Source organism: Nannobrachium achirus (assembly GCF_963921795.1).
Source record: "Nannobrachium achirus genome assembly, chromosome: 16".
Lineage (NCBI taxonomy): Eukaryota > Metazoa > Chordata > Actinopteri > Myctophiformes > Myctophidae > Nannobrachium > Nannobrachium achirus.
In genome coordinates this window covers 46,966,721-46,988,093 of record NC_137823.1, presented here as the reverse complement: position 1 = coordinate 46,988,093, position 21,373 = coordinate 46,966,721, and the positions used below count along the sequence as shown (strand labels likewise).

The 21,373-nt window shown below is 42.1% G+C and overlaps 1 protein-coding gene across 1 annotated transcript; it reads left to right on the top strand.

The window, feature by feature from the left end:
* Window positions 1–331: 331 nt before the first annotated feature.
* Window positions 332–21,361, top strand: LOC308301315 (reticulon-4-interacting protein 1 homolog, mitochondrial-like). The gene is made up of 9 exons (XM_080745257.1): window positions 332–958; window positions 7,750–7,901; window positions 9,556–9,624; window positions 10,414–10,538; window positions 10,923–10,971; window positions 13,808–13,944; window positions 15,302–15,488; window positions 18,519–18,614; window positions 20,680–21,361. Exons 1-9 carry the CDS (start codon window positions 655–657, stop codon window positions 20,881–20,883), a joined length of 1,323 nt encoding a protein of 440 aa, XP_080601383.1. The 5' UTR covers window positions 332–654; the 3' UTR covers window positions 20,884–21,361.
* Window positions 21,362–21,373: the final 12 nt, after the last annotated feature.

The following is a 21,373-nucleotide window of genomic DNA, read 5'->3' as shown; positions in this document are numbered from 1 at the left end:
CACAACACACAGTGTTTGGATGCATAATGAGTAGATCTGCTATTTAAAAAAAGTGCCTATAATGGCATAATAGATTATTAATTGGTTATTGTATTGAATATTAATTGTTGCACTCCTAACAATATCTCTTTAAAAACAAACAATTATGAAATACTATTTATTTATTTTGTTGAAGCAAACAAACCTTGGTCCATTGGATGACTGGCTGCACGGCGACGGCGTGCCTCTTCTTTGAAGAGTGCATGTTTTGTTTTGCTGTCCTATTGGGTAAAAGAGTCGAGCCCGAGCACTCCTATTGGCTGCTGCGGTGAGGTCAAAGTGTACACACGGCTAGTATCAGGCTGTATGGATTTATTGACAAGAGTATCATGCTAATTGCTAATTAATGGCACTCGTTTGTTTGTGTGACGGATAGGGAGGAGGCTTTAGCCTAATTTAGCGGCTCTACATACATCATATTTGCGCTTGCCATGCATATCTGTAATGTCCTATCTTGACTTGCATAACATCCAGAGCAGCCAACCTTGACATGCTAACATTAGCTGGATAGCTCGCTAAGCTGGCTAGTGTCCTGTCTGCTTTCCAAATGTCTGTGTGTGTACGTTAGGCATTACAACATCACTTTATCGACCAGACCAAAAGTATAGTGTTTAAATGGGGTCTGTCAGGCTGTTGACATCGATCAGGCTCTTGTGTCCTTCCTACAGGACAGCAGTAAGCTCGACCAAAACATTAGCAGCCCGTGCAACAACAAGATGCAGTGTGCACGGCAGAAGACATTTCTGCAGGTCTTCTCCAAGACAGCAGGACTGCATGCCAGCCTGGGTTATTGACGACTATGGTACCAATGCCGTCTTGAGGTTCACAGACGAAGCCACGATCCCCACTGTCACTGACAGTGATGTGTTGATCAAGGTCCATGCTGCTAGCCTTAATCCCATCGACATATCTATGAGGGGTAAGTGTGTGGCAGATACTGTACCAAGTTATGCATGCATGCTTTAATGTTGAATGTTTAGTATCAACACATATGGTGTTCACTGGTCAGGGTTGGTTCATTTTGTACACTAGGACTATACTAATTGCAAAAAAAAAGTGCAAACGAATTGTATCAATTGTAAAAACTGTAACAATAAGAGGAACTATTAAAAGGAACTATTGAAGTTGTGACAAAGGTCAAATGTTGAACCAGTCAACTGGTGTGTTCTGAGTATGGAGCCAGATCAGTCTCAATAATCATGAATGTGTGTCTCCAGTTTTGTAATTTGTGTGCCCACATTTTGAACTCACATGCCCAGATTTGAAACCCACAATGTCAGATTCGTGTGTGTTTTGTGTTTGTGTTTTGTATTTGTGATTTGTATCTGTGATTTTGTATCTGTGATTTGTATCTGTGATTTGTATCTGGGATTTGTATCTGGGATTTGTATCTGTGATTTGTATCTGTGTTTTGTGTCTGTGTTTTGTGTTTGTGTTTTGTATCTGTGATTTGTATCTGTGTTTTGTATCTGTGTTTTGTATCTGTGTTTTGTATTTGTGTTTTGTATTTGTGATTTGTATCTGTGATTTGTATCTGTGATTTGTATTATTATTTGTTATTTGCATCTCTGATTTTTATCTGTGATTCAAATCCACAAAATACAAACACAAAACACAGATACAAAACACAGATACAAAACACAGATAGAAATCACAGATACAAATACAAAACACAAACACAAAACACAAATCACGGATACAAATCTTTTTGAGACTCTTCTGACTGTGGGCGTAGACAAACGTCATCATTGGCTGAGGAACCCAATTCCTCAGCCAATCACACCTTTTGCCTCCTCCCATTGGCATGGTTGCCATGTTTGCTAAAAGTAAGTTATCTGGACTTTCTTATCTATAAGTTCAGCTATACATGAATATATCCATACCATATCTTGTCTTACACAATCAGTCAATGGTGAATGGACTAATTGCGACCGTCAGGTCGCAGTTACTATCAAAACCTCGACCAGGTGTCCGTCTGTCAGTCTGTCAGTCTGTCAGTCAGTCAGTCACACGTCACACTTTTGCCCTGCTCATATCTCCGCAAACGTTGCACCGATCCATGCCAAATTTTGCACACACTCCTTGCCTGCCAAACCACAACCTCAATTATCACATGGCCCTCTTTTAGCGCCACTATGAGGCCGATTCCTGCAGAACCCATATTTTGGACACTGTGCCTACAATTTTTGCCCTAAAATCACGCAAGTCGGTACACAGTATGTCTACACTCATCTCATCAACATGGATCTGTCCCATTTAGCGCCACCTTCAGGCCGATTTTTTTTAACTTATTTTTGGACACTACTCCTACAGATTTTGCCCTAAAATCACGCAAATCGCTACACAGTATGTCTACACTCATGTCATCAACATGGATCTGTCCCATATAGCGCCACCATCAGGCCGATTTTTTCAAACACATTTTTGGACACTGCTCCTACAAATTTTGCCCTAAAATCACACAAATCGGTACACACTTGCTCTACACTCACGTCATCAACATGGATCTGTCCCATTTAGCGCCACCTTCAGGACGATTTTTTAAAACACATTTTTGGACACTACTCCTACAGATTTTGCCATAAAATCACGCAAATCGCTACACAGTATGTCTACACTCATGTCATCAACATGGATCTGTCCCATATAGCGCCACCATCAGGCCGATTTTTTCAAACACATTTTTGGACACTGCTCCTACAAATTTTGCCCTAAAATCACACAAATCGGTACACACTTGCTCTACACTCACGTCATCAACATGGATCTGTCCCATTTAGCGCCACCTTCAGGACGATTTTTTAAAACACATTTTTGGACACTGCTCCTACAAATTTTGCCCTAAAATCACACAAATCGGTATACACTTGCTCTACACTCATGTCATCAACATGGATCTGTCCCATTTAGCGCCACCTTCAGGACGATTTTTTAAAACACATTTTTGGACACTGCTCCTACACATTTTGCCCTAAAATCACACAAATCACTACACACTTGCTCTAAACTCATGTCATCAACATGGATCTGTCCCATTTAGCGCCACCTTCAGGCCGATTTTTTCAAACACATTTTTGGACACTACTCCTACAGATTTTGCCCTAAAATCATGCAAATCGCTACACAGTATATCTACACTCATATCATCAACATGGATCTGTCCCATATAGCGCCACCATCTGGCCGTTTTTTTCAAACACATTTTTGGACACTGCTCCTACAGATTTTGCCCTAAAATCATGCAAATCGGTACACAGTATGTCTACACTCATCTCATCAACATGGATCTGTCCCATATAGTGCCACTATCAGGCCGTTTTTTTTCAAACACATTTTTGGACACTGAGCTCCTACACATTTTGGCCTAAAATCACGCTGCGACCTGACGGTCGCTTATTTTCCGATTAGGGAGTCTTACTGGTACATTATTTTTATGTACTAAATACATATGCACACAGACGTTGTAGAGGCTCTATGCAGATAACTCTTATGGGCCGCTGCTGCACTCCCGTTTCGGTGGCAGCAATGATAGTGGCTATACAGTATTCATTATTTGATTTGTTTTTCAAGGGGCCCCACCATGTTTTTCAAAATATATATCTTATATAAATATTGGTCCATAATACGGTTTTATACAGGTTTTAGCCTTAAAACAACCACTCGGATATTTAAATGTCATGTTCTGTCTGTCTGTAATTCCATGCCGTTTCAAATGCACTATCAAAATGCCCTTTGTTGGCAACGGGGCACTGTCTTTGGGCTAAAATTGGAACGATACAGAGAAGATTAGCATAATGAAGGCACAATGCTAATCTTCTCTGTATCGTTCCAATTGTATCACCACTTTACCCAAAAAGTGTCCAAAAATGTGTTTGAAAAAAACGGCCAGATGGTGGCGCTATATGGGACAGATCCATGTTGATGACATGAGTGTAGACGTGTAGCGATTTGCGTGATTTTTAGGGCAAAATCTGTAGGAGTAGTGTCCAAAAATGTGTTTTAAAAAATCGGCCTAAAGGTGGCGCTAAATGGGGCAGATCCATGTTGATGACATGAGTTTAGAGCAAGTGTGTACCGATTTGTGCGATTTCAGGGCAAAATTTGTAGGAGCAGTGTCCAAAAATGTGTTTGAAAAAATCGGCCTGATGGTGGCGCTATATGGGACAGATCCATGTTGATGACATTAGTGTAGACATACTGTGTAGCGATTTGCGTGATTTTAGGGCAAAATCTGTAGGAGCAGTGTCCAAAAATGTGTTTGAAAAAATCGGCCTGAAGGTGGCGCTAAATGGGACAGATCCATGTTGATAACATGAGTTTAGAGCAAGTGCGTAGTGATTTGTGTGATTTTAGGGCAAAATGTGTAGGAGCAGTGTCCAAAAATGTGTTTGAAAAAATCGGCCTGATGGTGGCGCTATATGGGACGGATCCATGTTGATGACATGAGTGTAGACATACTGTGTAGCGATTTGCGTGATTTTAGGGCAAAATCTGTAGGAGTAGTGTCCAAAAATGTGTTTGAAAAAATCGGCCAGATGGTGGCGCTATATGGGACAGATCCATGTTGATGATATGAGTGTAGACATACTGTGTAGCGATTTGCGTGATTTTAGGGCAAAATGTGTAGGAGCAGTGTCCAAAAATGTGTTTTAAAAAATCGTCCTGAAGGTGGCGCTAAATGGGACAGATCCATGTTGATGACATGAGTGTAGAGCAAGTGTGTACCAATTTGTGTGATTTTAGGGCAAAGTTTGTAGGAGCAGTGTCCAAAAATGTGTTTGAAAAAATCGGCCTGATGGTGGCGCTATATGGGACAGATCCATGTTGATGATATGAGTGTAGACATACTGTGTAGCGATTTGCGTGATTTTAGGGCAAAATCTGTAGGAGTAGTGTCCAAAAATGTGTTTGAAAAAATCGGCCTGATGGTGGCGCTATATGGGACAGATCCATGTTGATGACATGAGTGTAGACATACTGTGTAGCGATTTGTGTGATTTTAGGGCAAAATCTGTAGGAGTAGTGTCCAAAAATGTGTTTTAAAAAATCGGCCTGAAGGTGGCGCTAAATGGGACAGATCCATGTTGATGAGATGAGTGTAGACATACTGTGTACCGACTTGCGTGATTTTAGGGCAAAAATTGTAGGCGCAGTGTCCAAAATATGGGTTCTGCAGGAATCGGCCTCATAGTGGCGCTAAAAGAGGGCCATGTGATAATTGAGGTTGTGGTTTGGCAGGCAAGGAGTGTGTGCAAAATTTGGCATGGATCGGTGCAACGTTTGCGGAGATATGAGCAGGGCAAAAGTGTGACGTGTGACAGACTGACGGACTGACTGACAGACTGACAGACGGACACCTGGTCGAGGTTTTGATAGTAACTGCGACCTGACGGTCGCAATTAGTCCATTCACCATTGACTGATTGTGTAAGACAAGATATGGTATGGATATATTCATGTATAGCTGAACTTATAGATAAGAAAGTCCAGATAACTTACTTTTAGCAAACATGGCAACCATGCCAATGGGAGGAGGCAAAAGGTGTGATTGGCTGAGGAATTGGGTTCCTCAGCCAATGATGACGTTTGTCTACGCCCACAGTCAGAAGAGTCTCAAAAAGATTTGTATCCGTGATTTGTGTTTTGTGTTTGTGTTTTGTATTTGTGATTTGTATCTGTGATTTGTATCTGTTGTTTTGTATCTGTGTTTTGTAACTGTGTTTTGTGTTTGTATTTTGTGGATTTGAATCACAGATAAAAATCAGAGATGCAAATAACAAATAATAATACAAATCACAGATACAAATCACAGATACAAATCACAAATACAAAACACAAATACAAAACACAGATACAAAACACAGATACAAAACACAGATACAAATCACCAGTGGCGAATTTTCAGGACCTTCAAGGTATTCAGAGAAGCCCCAGGGATCCTCAGAAGAAAGAAACAAATATTTTTAATAATAACTTTTTTAATTACTTTTATTTTTTTTCTGTTAAACTGCACTGTTTCGCTCGCCATACTCATTGTAGTTGTTTCTGCCCCGAGTTCTGTGCATTGGGAGTGTTTTTGTGCTGGGGAAAATAACAGCCAATCAGAGATTGTTTCTACTGAGTCACTGGGCAGAATAGCCTCATACGTAAGTATTCCAGAAGTCCCTCGGCCATTTCAGTCACATACAAGCGTATGCAAGCCTCGGTGTGGAATGTCAGTTTGACCAACCAATCATATTTCAAGCTGTAGTCAATGGGCGTCGTCTTCAGTTGTCAAGGGTATACGGAAGACCCACGACTCAACCACCAATCAAAATGAGTCAAGTGACTACTGGCCAATCATAACACGGCTTTTCCGGGACTTGGAGTGGAACAACAAGCATGCTTCACACTCACTATCCACAACACGTGAAACTTGTAAAGTAAACAGAAGGGACATGGCTGCAGCTGGACTGGAGTGAACGTTGTGGATGTATTATTATCAGTGCCTTTTTCAAGAAGACTGTTTTATGAAAAGATGGACAGAACTTAAAAGGAATGATACGCTTTATGAACCCATCATTGAGAAATTCACCCAAACGGACAGGAGGATGTTTTTCTTTTCTTCAAGTGAACAACTTCATTGGTGAGAGAAACTGAATTAATTTATATTGCTGGATATGCCGCTGTGCATTTAATTTCCATTGATTGATTGAAGAATGTATTAGATGTTTGCAATTGGAAAAGGTACAGTCTCATGACAGTACAAATCACTGGTCAACTAAAAGGAGATCCTAGTAAACTTTACAGCTTATTTACACAGAAACCACGTTATGTATCTCATATAACATTGAAAGACAGACTGATACACTTAGGCCTGTTTTTGTCTATTTAATGTGGGTCTTTCTTGACGTGGTCTTTCTTTGCATTGATAACTGGTGTTGTTACATGATGGTGGACAGTGCGTTTTGCTTTGTAAAGCGCGCTATGTTAAATGGACGTTTCGATTGGTTGCGCTGGTTGTGTCTTGTGTGGCTCTGTCAGCGCACATCTATTTAATCCTTATATTGGCATTGGTTTGGAAGTCTTGGTTTGGAGTATGTGTGTAGTGCTAATTAGGTTTAGCCTACCCAGCGTGCTTGCCTTGTACACAGTCTGCTGTTCATTGTTAACCGGGGGGGGGCGGCGGTGCGTCCCCGAAGGTCCGGTCCCTTGGGGCACGCATCGCCACTGCAAATCACAGATACAAAACACAGACACAAAACACAGACACAAAACACAGACACAAATCCCAGATACAAATCACAGATACAAATCACAGATACAAATCACAGATACAAATCACAGATACAAATCACAGATACAAATCACAGATACAAATCACAAATACAAAACACAGATACAAATCACAGATACAAAACACACAAGAATCTGACCTTGTGAGTTTCAAATCTGGGCATGTGAGTTCAAAATGTGGGCACACAAATTACAAAACTGGAGACACACATTCATGATTATTGAGACTGATCTGGCTCCATATCTGAGTGCCTATGGCAAGGTGACTCGGATATAATAGCCGCAACTTGCAACTCTAGATTTCTTTTCAATATCTTAAATCTAGAGTTGCAACACCAACCATACAGTGCCCATACATCCAAACAAATAAGTGCTATCTTGTGGCTAACCCAGACCACTGTTACATTTTAAACACAATTTGTTGCTTTGATTTTAGGTGGGTATGGGGCTACTCTGCTGAACCTCAGGCGGGATCCAGTGTTGTTGATGCGGAATGACAGTGAGTTTCCTCTGATACTGGGCCGTGATGTCTCTGGCGTGGTGGTGGACTGTGGCTCCGGAGTGACCCATTTCACTCCAGGAGATGAGGTAAGGGCCTGGCCTGTCCTCTTTTTGGATCCGCCCTGCAGTACTTAAAACAAATGTACAGTATTTCACCAAAAAGGAAATGTTGACGTTGCAGCAAAGTGAACAAGTAATTTCTTTCAAATCTAAAATGTTTATCGGACATTATTTATTGCTACCATAGGTCACAAGTATACTATGAAAACAGTCACAGCTTGTCTGTGTGTACATCTCTGTCTGTCACGCCTGACACTGTGGTTCTATGGGTTTGTCGCTCTGACGTCACTGTGATCATGTCAGGGGAACTACTCTTAACAGAATGGGCTTGCCGCTCTGACATCACGCTCTGGCTTGATGTCCCTTTTATGCCCATATATGGAGATCGCTGAGTCACACTTGCAAATTAATTACGTCCTTGTCTGTTTTGTGCCCATATATGGAGATCTCTGTCCCAATGTGATCAATATTAAGCGCATATCTGGGAATGCCCATATTGACATCACATTGTTAACTATCATGCTCTGACATCACTGTGACTCAGACTCATCAGAAGGGATGTGATACACGTCATAGGATATTCAACATAACGAATAACTGAGTAAGCATGTTTGGGGTCTCACAGCAAATCTCCATGGATCTCCTATATGGGTACCAGGGGTCTCCATATATGGGTAACTAGTCCGATATACATCACTGGCCAGATGGCCAAGACATGGCGCAACCTCGCTTGTCGCCCTGAGGCGTCTTACTAGTTTTATTACTTATTTAACACCAAACAACAAAGAGTTAGCATTGTACATTACGGACGTGCTGCCTCCCTATAATCCACCCCGTAACTGGGCCAATGCATACTCCACTTTTAGAAACTTTTCTAGAAGTTTTTATTTTAACCGGTACAGTTCGGGGAGTCACAAAATCTCGGCAGCACCGAACAGCCGAATTAGTGATGGTACCCGCCCCCCCCCCCCCCCGAACCACTGAATGACGCCATATTGTAGTTTGAAAGTGGAGTATCGGCCCTAAGCCTGAGATACTCTGAGGAGGCACTCTTAGAGGTCCCCAAGACACGCCATGGCCTACCCTTGACAATCAGAAAAGCAAATTCTCTTGTCATCTTTTAACCCATTCAGACCGGGAACAGTATGTACACTGTACAGTATTTAGCAACATATTTGTTTTCGTAATCTTTGAATAATATTTGACTTAATTCAGAAAACTTAGGTCAGGCCTAAATGGGTTTAAACACTTCTGAAAATACATCTGTTCAGGAAGATCACCAAGATCTTCCCCAAGATCACCTCATTTGCCATAACTGTGTTGTGTGCGTTTGTATCTGTTGAAGTCTGCTCAGAGACCAAAGTTCTGGTCTCCTTTTAATTTTCTAAAATGTGTTTTGCTGCTTTTCAGAACTGAAATTTCTTGCTAACTATGTTATTTCCGTAGGCTTTTTAAACCTGTATGCTTTATTTTACCATAACAAAATATATATATATATATATATATATATATATATATATATATATATATATATATATATATATATATATGTTCCAACTGCTTTTCAGCACTTTGTAACTCATGTTTTAAAATGTGCTATATAAATACATAATAATATTATTATTATTAGCAGCCAAATAACCTGGTGCACAGCCTGTTGAATGACAAATGTGTGTTTCAGGTGTGGGGTGCTGTGTCTCCATGGAAACAAGGAAGCCTGGCAGAGTTTGTGACTCTTACAGAGTATGAGGTACAATCTGTCTGTCTATCAATCTCTCTCTTTTCTCTCTGTACACACACACACACACACACACACACACACACACACACACACACACACACACACACACACACACACACACACACACACGGTGAATGGTGATGGTGAATTGAATTGGCTACAACAAGACAAGAATAAAAAGTAATGCAATTCCCTTTTTTTTATCCTACTACTGTAATTTTAAATCGTATTATTATTATTTTTTCCTACTGATAAACTGTCCGAAATCCGGCAGGACATTTGTTTATTGTCAGACCTTTCAACCTTGAATGGAATGAAATTCCAAATGTTTTCTCAGTTTTAGAACAAGCAGCAACAAGGGCATGACTGTCAGAACAGTGTGTCAGAATGAACAGTAAAAAGCCTGGTTTGGAGAAGGTATGCCCCGTTTGTTATGTTATCCTGCAGCCGTTTACGGTACATTAATTAATTGGGATTAAGTTATTCTGGTTGCGTGAGCCTCTGAGGCAGCAATTAGGCAGACAGCAGACAAACTGCCCTGTGTTTCCTCTGAACCCCCTGGCTCGTTGGGCGCTTCGTTCACTTTCACTTGGCCAGTTGGAAGCTCCGTTCACTTGGCAGCTTCTAGGAACATGTCGTTCTTGTCACACACAGATCCTCAGAGTTCATTGAACCTGTGAGAGCGTTACCATTTGATTACATTTGGATACTCGCTGAGTTACAAATAATTGTATTCACTTTGACTATGCTTGGATGTTGATGTTGGTCTGGTGTTTGTGTATGCACGTCTGTTTACAGGTCTCCCACAAACCGAAATCGTTGAGTCACGTGGAGGCAGCATCCATTCCCTACGTAGCCTCTACAGCCTTGTCTGCCCTCGTCAATGCAGGTGGCCTTTGCAGAGACAGCTGCTCCAACAAAAGGCAACTATCGCTTCAGCCATGGTTACTTTAGTTTGATGCAGTACCCTCATTTCCAAAGTAATTGGTGTATGGTGTATGTTCCCAAATGTTAACATGCCAAGGGCCCCCAAATAGCCATAGCCTCTGGCTGTGGGAAATAACCATTCTACAATTATAATTTGTTTACAGTAATGACGGGTCCAAAATACCAGGTTTAAAGTGATTAAACTAGAACAATTATCTTATGAATTGAAATTGAGTTGGAAAAACAATAAACATAGCGTTGTACAGTTTATGATGGATATTATTAATAGTCTCCTTTCTATTTGGCAACCTGGCCTATCTGACTGTATTCATCATACTACTGTACTGTAACTGACTCTTTTCCCATTGTTTTTCTTCCAGAGTTTTGATCACTGGAGGATCAGGAGGTGTGGGAACATTTTCTATTCAGGTAAGGTCACTCTCCGCAGTCATTAAGTAGCTGTCCACCACCACGGAGTCGGTTCGAAACCACCGTGGTGCATCCGCCTTTGTCGAGTGTTTATACGAATTGGCCTGTGTTCGGAGGAGGGAAGCAGTTTCCCAAACACTGGGTCGGGACCCATTTGTGAGTCACGGACATATTTTTATGGGTCACAAGTAAATAAATATCCTTTAAATGTTTTAATTATTTATTTATTATTTAAAGATATTTCTTTGGCCTTTTCTGCCTTTATTGATAGTACACAGTGAAGATATAGACAGGAAACGGGGTGTGAGAGAAGGGGATTGACACGCAGCAAAGGTCCGAACCGGCGACGCACTGCCAGGCACCACAGCCCATGTGGCACGTGCCTGGACCACTAGGCCAGCGGGCGCCCCAAATATCCCTTTATTTAATATTCCCTTTTTAAATTATTATTTTTTCAAAACATTTCTTTTTTTATTAGAGGTCCACGACGTGTCAACACTAGGGGTGTCTTCTAAAAATCGACGAATCGACGCGTCGTTTTAAGCCCCGGGAATCGACGCCAATTGTTTGAGTCGAAGCGAAAATATATATTTTTTTATATCACCAGTTATAGCCTACTACTGCCAGTACTGCGGTGCACTGCTGGACTGGTGTGGTGTCATGTACTTCCAATGAGAAGTAGCAATTGGCGAACAGTTATTTATTGTCTCGCACCAGCGTCGGGTTAAAAGTGAGACGGAACGGCCAGAACGGTTCAGAACCGCCGCTTCGTTAAAACATTCAGAGCCGGGACAGTGTTCCGTTAACACATTGACCGCCATTTTAACATACCTCCGTACTCCCACCTGCCATTCGTCTCCATAGACTTCCATGTAATTGGGTGTGCACGGATCATGCACACCCATGCCTAGATAATGCACCACGTGTGTCCACATTGCTCACAGCTTTCAAACAAAAAAATCCGAATGGAAATCCATTCAGGCATTCATGAGATAACAGCCACTATGTTTAACAAAGATGGCTGCCAAAATGGCTGCCATGCTTGAAAGATGGGGTTGCTATGGGGGTTAAACATGCAATTTCGCGATTGCTATCATGCCTACTCCATTTTTTGGGGTCAAAAAATTTTTTTGAAAAATTTTTTTTTTTGATTTTTTTGATATTTTTTTTTTTTTTTTTTATTATTTTTTTTAAAATTCTCGGGACTATCGGGCCTGGCGGGGAAAGACATTGGAATAATCTCGGGACTATCGGGCCTGGCAGGGAATGAGTTAAGAGGAGGAAGCACGCTGTCAAAATCCCATATTAAATAACCTGCCACTGCACAAACGCGCGTCCACGAAGTAGTAAACAATCTTCTAAAGTCAAATTAACATACACAAGTGTAGGCTACAAGTTACATTTTCTAATTAAAGTGCTTCTGAATTGTTCCAGTGTTGTAATCCATGATGAATGATTGTGTTTCGCTGTGTTTGCGTCCATGACATGTCCACACTGCTGGCTCAAGCGGGAGCTGTGCCTCCACCTGTTTATGATCAGTTTCTGAAATGAATCCGTTCTCGACACTGACTCATTACTCTGTCAGTGCTCTGTGTCCCGCGACTGCGGACTGGATCCCATCGTTCATTTAAAAGAGCCGTTCAAGAGAGCGGAATCGTTCGCGAATGTCTCATCTCTACTGCACGCTGCAGACAGTGCAGAGAGACGGGGCAGAGTTGAAACAGCGGAGATGTTTTATTTGTTTTAACGGTGTGTTATAACTCTATGGTTGTACACTGCTATGCAGATAACATTTGTGCTCGCGCACCGATATCACCGAAAACACTGTGTATTCAATTCATCTCTTAATGTATTATTCTATTATGTTGACGTGGTTTAAAGCAACACTTTTTTTTTTCTTTTTTTTTTTACACAAAGTAGACTATAAAACGATTCGTCGACGCGTCGGATTAACCCCCGCGACTCGAATCGACTTCATAAATCCTGTGTCGAAGACAGCCCTAGTCAACACGCCAAACTCTTTGATGTCTCTGTGTGCCCGTTGACGCGTTGTACAGTAAACTATACTGTACTGTAGCTACTGTACCAGACTACCGCAGTGACAAAAAACACTACATTTCCCGAAATGCTGCAGCGCGAGATCACGTGACCGGGAAGTCTGTCTCCCTGATTCACTTCCCTGTAACGCTGCTGCACATACATGCAGTTTTCTCCTAATCCAACTTTTAAATCACCTTCATGTTTAAAACGCAGCCTTCTCTACCGGACGTTATAAAACCACCGTGGCCCGTGATTGTTTAAAAACGGTCCTGACTGAAAGAAAACATTATCGTGAAAATAAACAGGACATACTTGGATTACGTTTACTCTGATTACTTTTTTGCCAGGACCTCAAAGGTAGGTAAAATGGCGTGTTGCCATGGGCACCTGCTGATTACATTTTGAATAATCCTGAGCACCCTATGTGTTAAAAGTTAATATCAAAGAAAATTTGTTGAAATAGCCGATCTACAAGGGTTATCAACGCGTTTGGAGCTTGTTATTTTCACTTCTTTGGGTCCTGGGGAGACGTCAACATTTTCTTTTGGGTCTGGAGCTAAAAAGACAGGGAACCAGTGTGTTACTGTATCAGCAGGGAGTGGGAAGAGTAGGACGGAGGCTCTACGTCCTCCCAGTGGGGGGTCCTCACTCCTCACTGGCAGTAGCGACACAGGAATGTGTGGGGATGAAATAATTGGCACAACAACTACATTGTGGAGAAAAAAGTGTTGAAAATCAAAAACTTGTGCCCACAGATTGACATTGTGTATTTCTTTACCTCTGTGCGCGCTGCCAGCTATTGAAGGCTTGGGGCGCCCACGTCACTGTAACCTGCTCTCACAACGCGGAGGGACTCGTTAGAGGGCTGGGAGCCGACGAGGTGGTGGACTACACTGCAGGGGACCTGGCTGCACAGCTGGAGACAATGGAGAGGTATGTGTGATTATGTCGTGCTTCCTTCAGAGCTTGGGAGAAAGCTGGAGGAACGAGCAGATGGAATAGTGGGAGAAATATGTAACAAAAATAGGCTAATTTGTTCACTTCCGGCAGAAAGCGTGAACATTTGCAACTAGGGTTATTTTTGTGCGCTGAATTCAAAAAATGACGGATCCAAGCACTTTTCCCAAGGGATCTGGTGGCTTTAATTCACTTACTATACAAGGAAAAAAGACCCCCCCCCCCCAAAAAAAAATAGCATGTGAGGGGTCTATCTAGGGGGTTTTCATGATTCTGAATCCATTGCAAGCATTTGTTTTGCACGAAAAACATTCCTTGGGCTAAAAATGGACCCTACAAAACTGTGAAAAGTGATGACTCATCACTAAACCATACTAAACCATAGTTTTGTGGGGTCCATTTCTAGAATGGTATCCTTAGGAAGAGTGAATGAAATGGAGCAGAGAATGTTCTCTTCCAGAAATAGCCCCCCGACTGTTTGTCTTGACCACGGAGTGTGGAGGAAGTTCAAACTAATGAATGAGTAGGGCTGTCACAATTATTACATATCGTCTAATCGCAATCATTTGAGGTAATCACAATTATTTTGCATAATCGTTTCCATATTGAGAAATGTTGATGTAATTTCAAACACTGTCAAAAAGTAGTGGAAATAGCCGATATACAAGCTCACAACGCGTTGCATATTTCCACTATCAATGTTCTTTTTTAAGTATAAAGTTGTCAAATATGTCAGTAATTTATTTGTATATTTAGGTTGTGTCATAACTGCCATGTGCAACTTCAAAACCTACAAGCCAAACAGAAATGTAATTTTCAATGACAAATACACCATTAAATCGTTAATCGCAATTATTTGAGTGACAATTAATCATCTTGTAAAATGTCATAATTGTGACAGCCCTATGAAAGAGTGTCTAATAGCTTTTGGAATAGCTTTTGGAAGCGTGTGTGTGCGTGTGAGTTTTTTCCCCCCCCCTTTTTTCTGCCTTCTCTAAAAAGCAAGGTAAACATCTGATTCATTTCCTGTTGTTACCATGGAGACCTGACTGGATGCTAGGTGCCCCTGTTCTCCACCCTCCCGTCTTTCTCAATTGGGAACTCTCCTCATAGTCCTCAGAATAAAATCATTTAACCATATCCTCCTCTCTGACGCAAACCGAACTAGCACATTAAACAAGAGATTTGTCATACTGAATTCAGTGCACCATCTTGTAACTCCCATCCTCCCGTCAGGGAATGTTCCATTTTATATTCATCCATGCTTAGCGGAGCTGAAACAGATTTTGCCTCCCCGATTCTCGCCCGTTCATAAGGCTTGCCACTTCTGCAGGTTTGATGTGATTCTCGACAACGTGGGCGGTGCAGAGACGGAGCAGTGGGCTCTGGGCCTGCTTAAGTCCTGGGAAGGGGCCAAGTACGTCACCCTGGTATCGCCCTTCCTCCACAACACTGATGCCATGGGCCTGCTGGATGGAACCATCCGCTCGGGGTTCTCCCTACACAACAAGGCCATACAGGTAAACAAGCATTTGAGCGTTACTTAGTCAATTTACTCACACAAAAACACACAGGGCCAGGGGAGCGATGAAGTGAAGTGAGAGGTAGGTAGAGAGTTTTTTTTTCCTTTTTTACTGACTTGTCTAACCACCTGCCAGATGAAATATTAATTAGCACCTTGATTTGGAATGCAATACAGTTCAGTGAAATTTGGGAAAACAACAAGCAAGTTGTAAAATCTCGTATTATCTCGTATTTTAGATACTTTTGATTGTCCTATTGGCATTCATGTAGATTAGAAGATCGGCAGATGTCTTAGAATGTGTAGTACCTATATTTAGGAAATAGAGGTTGGATTGAATAGAATCTTTAAACAATTAATCAGAAATAACTGCCAGTGCCAATGGAAAGGATTTTCTTTTTGGGGTCCACTATTTTGGAATTGGTAATCAACAATCAACACCACACAATGTCGGTGTCAAGAATCACGCAGGAGTACCACACCTCACATCGAAGTTCAATGACCTCAACAACATGAAATGACATCACAGTGAAATGGGTGTCCACCTGTTGCAGCTGGTGGATGTTTTGCTTTGATTAATTCCCAGGCAGGCATTCAGCTCCCACATCAGATGGACTGACGTTCCCTTGCGGGATCAGGCAACAAAGAGGCTTGCAGGAACCTGACTCTGCTTTTGTGATGGATTCTTTATTCAGGAGAGTTTACGCTTGATCGGCTGTAGCATACGCTGCAGGGTGTAATGAACCTGACGTCAATGTGCAGGAAATGGGGATGGGACGATTAGCTGTATTATCGTTTATCGTCGTTAAAAAACACTCACGACAATCGTATCGTGGAGATTTAATTTATCGTGATATCGTCCTCCGTCATGCACTGGGATCAGTTTACCTTTTATTTGCCGTGCTGCATATCCGGTACCATTTAAACCCTCTATTGGTAAAAGGTACTTAAAATATACCTACTTGATACAGTCTTTTTCTCACTCTCAATCAAATGTCTTAGCCAAAAAATAGCAGGTCTACAAGCTCTCAACGCGTTGTGAGCTTGTAGATCTGCTATTCTTTGGCAAATCATGTTCCGCCAAAGGATAATTAATTTTGATTATCGTAAATCGCGATTTCTTTTGTCACAATAATCGTGATATGAAATGTTCATATCGTCCCATCCCTAGCAGGAAACCTCAAGACTAAATCTGTCTTTGTTTGTTTGTTTGTTTGTTTGTAAGCTCCCTGTTTAATTCCCTTTCATTCCAACAGCTCTGTTTGCGGAGCGCGTGTGTAATAGGTGTAGTGAGTCTGGACTGAACTCAGTGCATGAATAGTTTGGAACAGGGTGGGGCTAGCTTTGGGGACTGAGTCAAGTTATCCTTGGGTTGTGCAGGCATGGCTGACGGCAGAGCTGGCGGCATTAGGGGGTGTGTGGATGTGTGTGTGTGTGTGCGTGTCATTTGCTGAAACGGCAGTATTTGGGCAGATTGTGGCTGACACCCTCTCCCCCTGCAAATACCAGTGTTTGTGTGTTTCCCACCAAGCCTCCGGGGCCCATTGTCCCCCCCAGGAGCAGTCGGCTGGTCAGTTTGGCGGAGCTCAGACATATGAGTCAGTCACACCCAGTGCAGTCAACACTGGACAGCAATGCTTTGCAAATGTAGGGGAGTACAGCTTAACTGCACCCTCTGGTGGATCATTTGAGAACATTGTTGAAAGAAGCAGAGAGACAGAGGCTCTTTCTGTTTGGAAAGTGGAAACTGGCCCCTAGTGTTACAAAAGCATAATAGGTGTGGCAAAGTGAGCTCATAATTAGCATGAATTATTAAATAGTATTAACCACTAAAACCCTGTATACTTTGTACATCTAATAAACGGTCGATCTACAAGCTCAAAATGCATCGCAAAATGACGTGTTGTAAGTATGTTGATGGGCTTGAGAGATGTGAGCATGTAGATTGGCTATTTGTGCTGAATGTTCGCCTAGAAGATCTATCACAGAATGCCCGGAACACGTGTACAAACGTATTGTAACGGGCTACATGTGCATGTCTAACTATAGTCACCTGGCTTCTTAATGTCTTTCTAATTCTTTGCACAGCTGTAGCGTCTATGTTAAATGTTTGTTTGTTTTTTCTTTAATTTTCCCCACCCTTTTGCAATTCATTTGTTGTATAGGCCTATCCAATATTGTATCAGTGCTTTGACAAAACATTGTTTTATGTTTGGGTGATATGGGGTCATTACAGTAGATTACTGTAAATGGGAGAGAAAAAAAACCCTCTTATTTAATTCTAATGTTACTACTACAAGTTCTAGCAACATATGGTGTTATTTTCAGTATCCACTACACTGAAACTTGCACCATCACATTAGAATTCAAGGTGCAGTGTGGAAAATCCATACAGAGCAATGCCCAAACGATGGCAGCCATCCAATGATAGCCCTGTTGTTGTGGTGTGTTCAGGGGCGTCACAAGGGGGGGGGGGGGAAGTGGGACTGAGTTACTAGGGCCCAAGGTAGAGGGGCCTGGAATGATTTTATACTTTAGCTATTGAAAAATAGCAGATATACAAGCTCACAGCGTGGCACCGAGTGCCGTGCTGCAAGCTTGTAGCTCTGCTATTTTTGATAAGTTGTGAAAATGTGTGCAAATCTTTGAATATATGTATTTTTTAAGCAAACATTTGCAACTCAAATTTTGCTTCTGGGGGGTCCCTTGAATGGGGGGGGGGGGGGTCCGTGGCTAAATACATGTCATTTTGGGGGTCCTTCACATGAAAAGGTTTGAGCACCTCTGACATAGAAACATAGGTTTTTCAAAAAAAAACCTTAGAAGGATTTGAAATATTCAAAGGCCGCGCTGTGAGCTTGTATACCTGCAATTTTTCAATAGTTAAAGCACAAAATGTTAGTGAATTCTTGTACCCAGGGCCCAGAATTTGGTGCGACACCCCTGGCTGTGTTTCTCAAGTGACGTGACATAATCATTCTTGCATCTTAAGTATGGTCTCCTCCTCTGCTCTCTGATTGCCTCTCAGAACATTATGTCACACGGAGCCTTTTACCGCTGGGGATTCTATGCTCCTGATGGCCCTGCCCTGGACCAGGTCTGCCAGCTGGTGGAAGCAGGAAAGGTACATACTGTATATTATGTATAACTCTTTTTATGTACTGTACATGGGCCTCTCACAATTGTTAGTTTATTACATAATTGCCCAATCATTTCCATGATAAAAATGATCATATCATTTCAATTTTATTCTAAAATAGTGGAAATATCAGATCGGCAGGCTCAACGTGTCGCAATGCGACACGTTTTGAGATTGTAGATCGGCCATTTCCTCTATTATCTTTAAGCATAAGGTAATACATGTATGTTATTATCTTGTATGTCATGTATGTCATATCTGCCCTGTGCAACAAAAACAGAAATTGTATCTGTTTTAGTAGTGTTCCAATGTTCCAAGACACACACGATTAAATTGTTAATCGCAAATTTGAGTGGCAATTTATCGTCAAGTAAAATGTCATAATCATGACAGCCCCATACTGTAGCATGGGTACCTGCCAACATCTTTGCCTCGGACCAACCAACACTGATTGACAGGGGAGAAGAAGTGAAACGTAGTCATTTGCACACCAGTTTCCAGTCAGTCGTGCAAGGCGTGCAAGTATGTAAAATCGATGGCAACGATGGGCGACTGCACAGCAAACTGAATGCGGGAGGGAGCGTGCCGGGCATGCCGTGCATTGCTCCTGTATTCAGATCCTCCCCCCTGCTGCGCTGGTTGGTTGTGGCTGGTCTGCCGGCCCGATGAGTCAGGCGCCGGCAGGCTATGAATGGGTTTTCAAACAGTGCTGAGCAGCCATTCGTTAAGCGCACGGGACCTCAAAACCCTTTGTCCCAGGGCTTACAGCAAGCAGCACGCTCGAACCGGTGTGTGTGTGTGTGTGGTGGCCGGGGTTGGCTTGGGAAGTCATACTGATGACCCTCCCACACACACACACACACACACACACACACACACAAGCACACTAACTCCATATCTCTGGTTCTCATTCAGACGTATGGACGGTCTGCAGTATGATGTTGCTGTGCTCCCCATTCATTGTGCATCACAGGAGATGCTGACAAGAATAACATGTGTGTGTGTGTGTGTGTGTGTGTGTGTGTGTGTGTGTGTGTGTGTGTGTGTGTGTGTGGGGGTGTGTGTGTGTGTGTGTGTGTGTGTGTGTGTGTGTGTGTGGGGTGAAGTTTAGTATTGTCCAGCCTCATCACATTCTAAACCCCTCCCTTCCTTTCTTTTTCTGTTTGGTTGAACACTATGAATGCAACAGTGAATGATTTGCAGGGGGAGGATTTGGCATTGGCAGAAAATGCAGGATTGTGGACATTCTTACCCCCAATATTATAAAGCAGTGGTTCCCAAACGGTGTGCACACTTGTGTGCCATGAGACAAGTCCGGGTGTGCCTATTTGTGACAACCACACAATATTACTGCAATATGCAACTATACTGTACACAAAGTTTACAGTGTACGTCATTAATTTGTGCACAAATCTTTGTTTCCTAATTTTGGGCATGTCATTATAGGAAACACATTTTTAATCTTTAAGATTTATTTTCAAGCTTAGTGTATGAAATATTGTGTTTAAATGTAGGGTAAAAGTGATATATTTATTTGTTAAAATAAGAGTTAAATTGCTTATATTCTTATTGTACTCAGAATATAAGTAATAGGCGTCTCCAGGAAATGTGTTTTCATGTCGGGATACCAATTTTATCCAGTAAGGAACACACCCAAAATATAGATTAAACAAGTTGGAAGTGGTGAGACAAAGAAATTAGCAGACATCAAATCACAGAACTGGCATACTATAACATTTAAACTGGGGTACTTTCTCCTGATTGGCTGATGATTTGCCACCCACCTGAACATTTATTTTCTTTTTTTTTTGTCAAGTTATAGAGGATATTTTGCACGGATATGAATACAGGTGTTCCTTGAGATAATGACTCGGCTAGCAAAGTCAAAAGAGAGGACAAAGTACAGAGCCAACTCGGGTCAGGTTTAGCCTGAGGACCAGACGAATTATCAGTCTGGCCACGCGAGGCTAGGTCAAGTTTACCAAGTATAGAGGGTTCAAGTGGTTAAAGATGGAGCAATGATGATAACGCTTCTCCTGGCCCACCTCAGATTCTGCCGGTGGTGGAGGCCCAGTTTCCATTCGCCCAGGTGCCACAGGCCTTCCAGAAGCTGGAGCAGGGCCACGCCAGGGGGAAGACGGTGGTCAGAGTGGCAGAAGAGGATGAAGGTCTCACGCAGGCCAGAGAGTCGGTCGAGGACCTTCCCAGCGAGGCTGGAGACGCGGAGCATATCATGGAGCGAGCCACACAATAAGTTAAGAGACGGAATGCGGAGCACAGATATTTTTCTTTGCGAGCTCCCAAAGACAACTACTGAATGGGTGTGAACTGTCCAGAGAGACAAAGGCCACGGGGGGATGTGTGGTCAACAGCATGCATGACTTCACCTTACCGTAATGGTACAACTTGTATCCAATGGCTGAGGGTTGTGGACTCTGAGCTGTCATATGTGATGTGACAGCTAGCCGCATACACAGTAAAATCCTCCGTGTTCATTTTACTCGGAGGGTGAATGGAGGATGTTACATTTTTACATGCTCATAGTTTGTAAAATGGATAAATTAGGAAACAACACCTCTCACAACCTTGCTAGCCTCCATCCAAGGTGTTTCAGTGAAGTGAAACTGAACCAAAGTTAAGGATTCAAGCTACACTTGGGGAACAAAATGGTAAAAACATAACTTTGTTGGCTTTACTGTTATGTCTGTTGGGTATAAAAATAAATAAAAATATTGGATTATTAT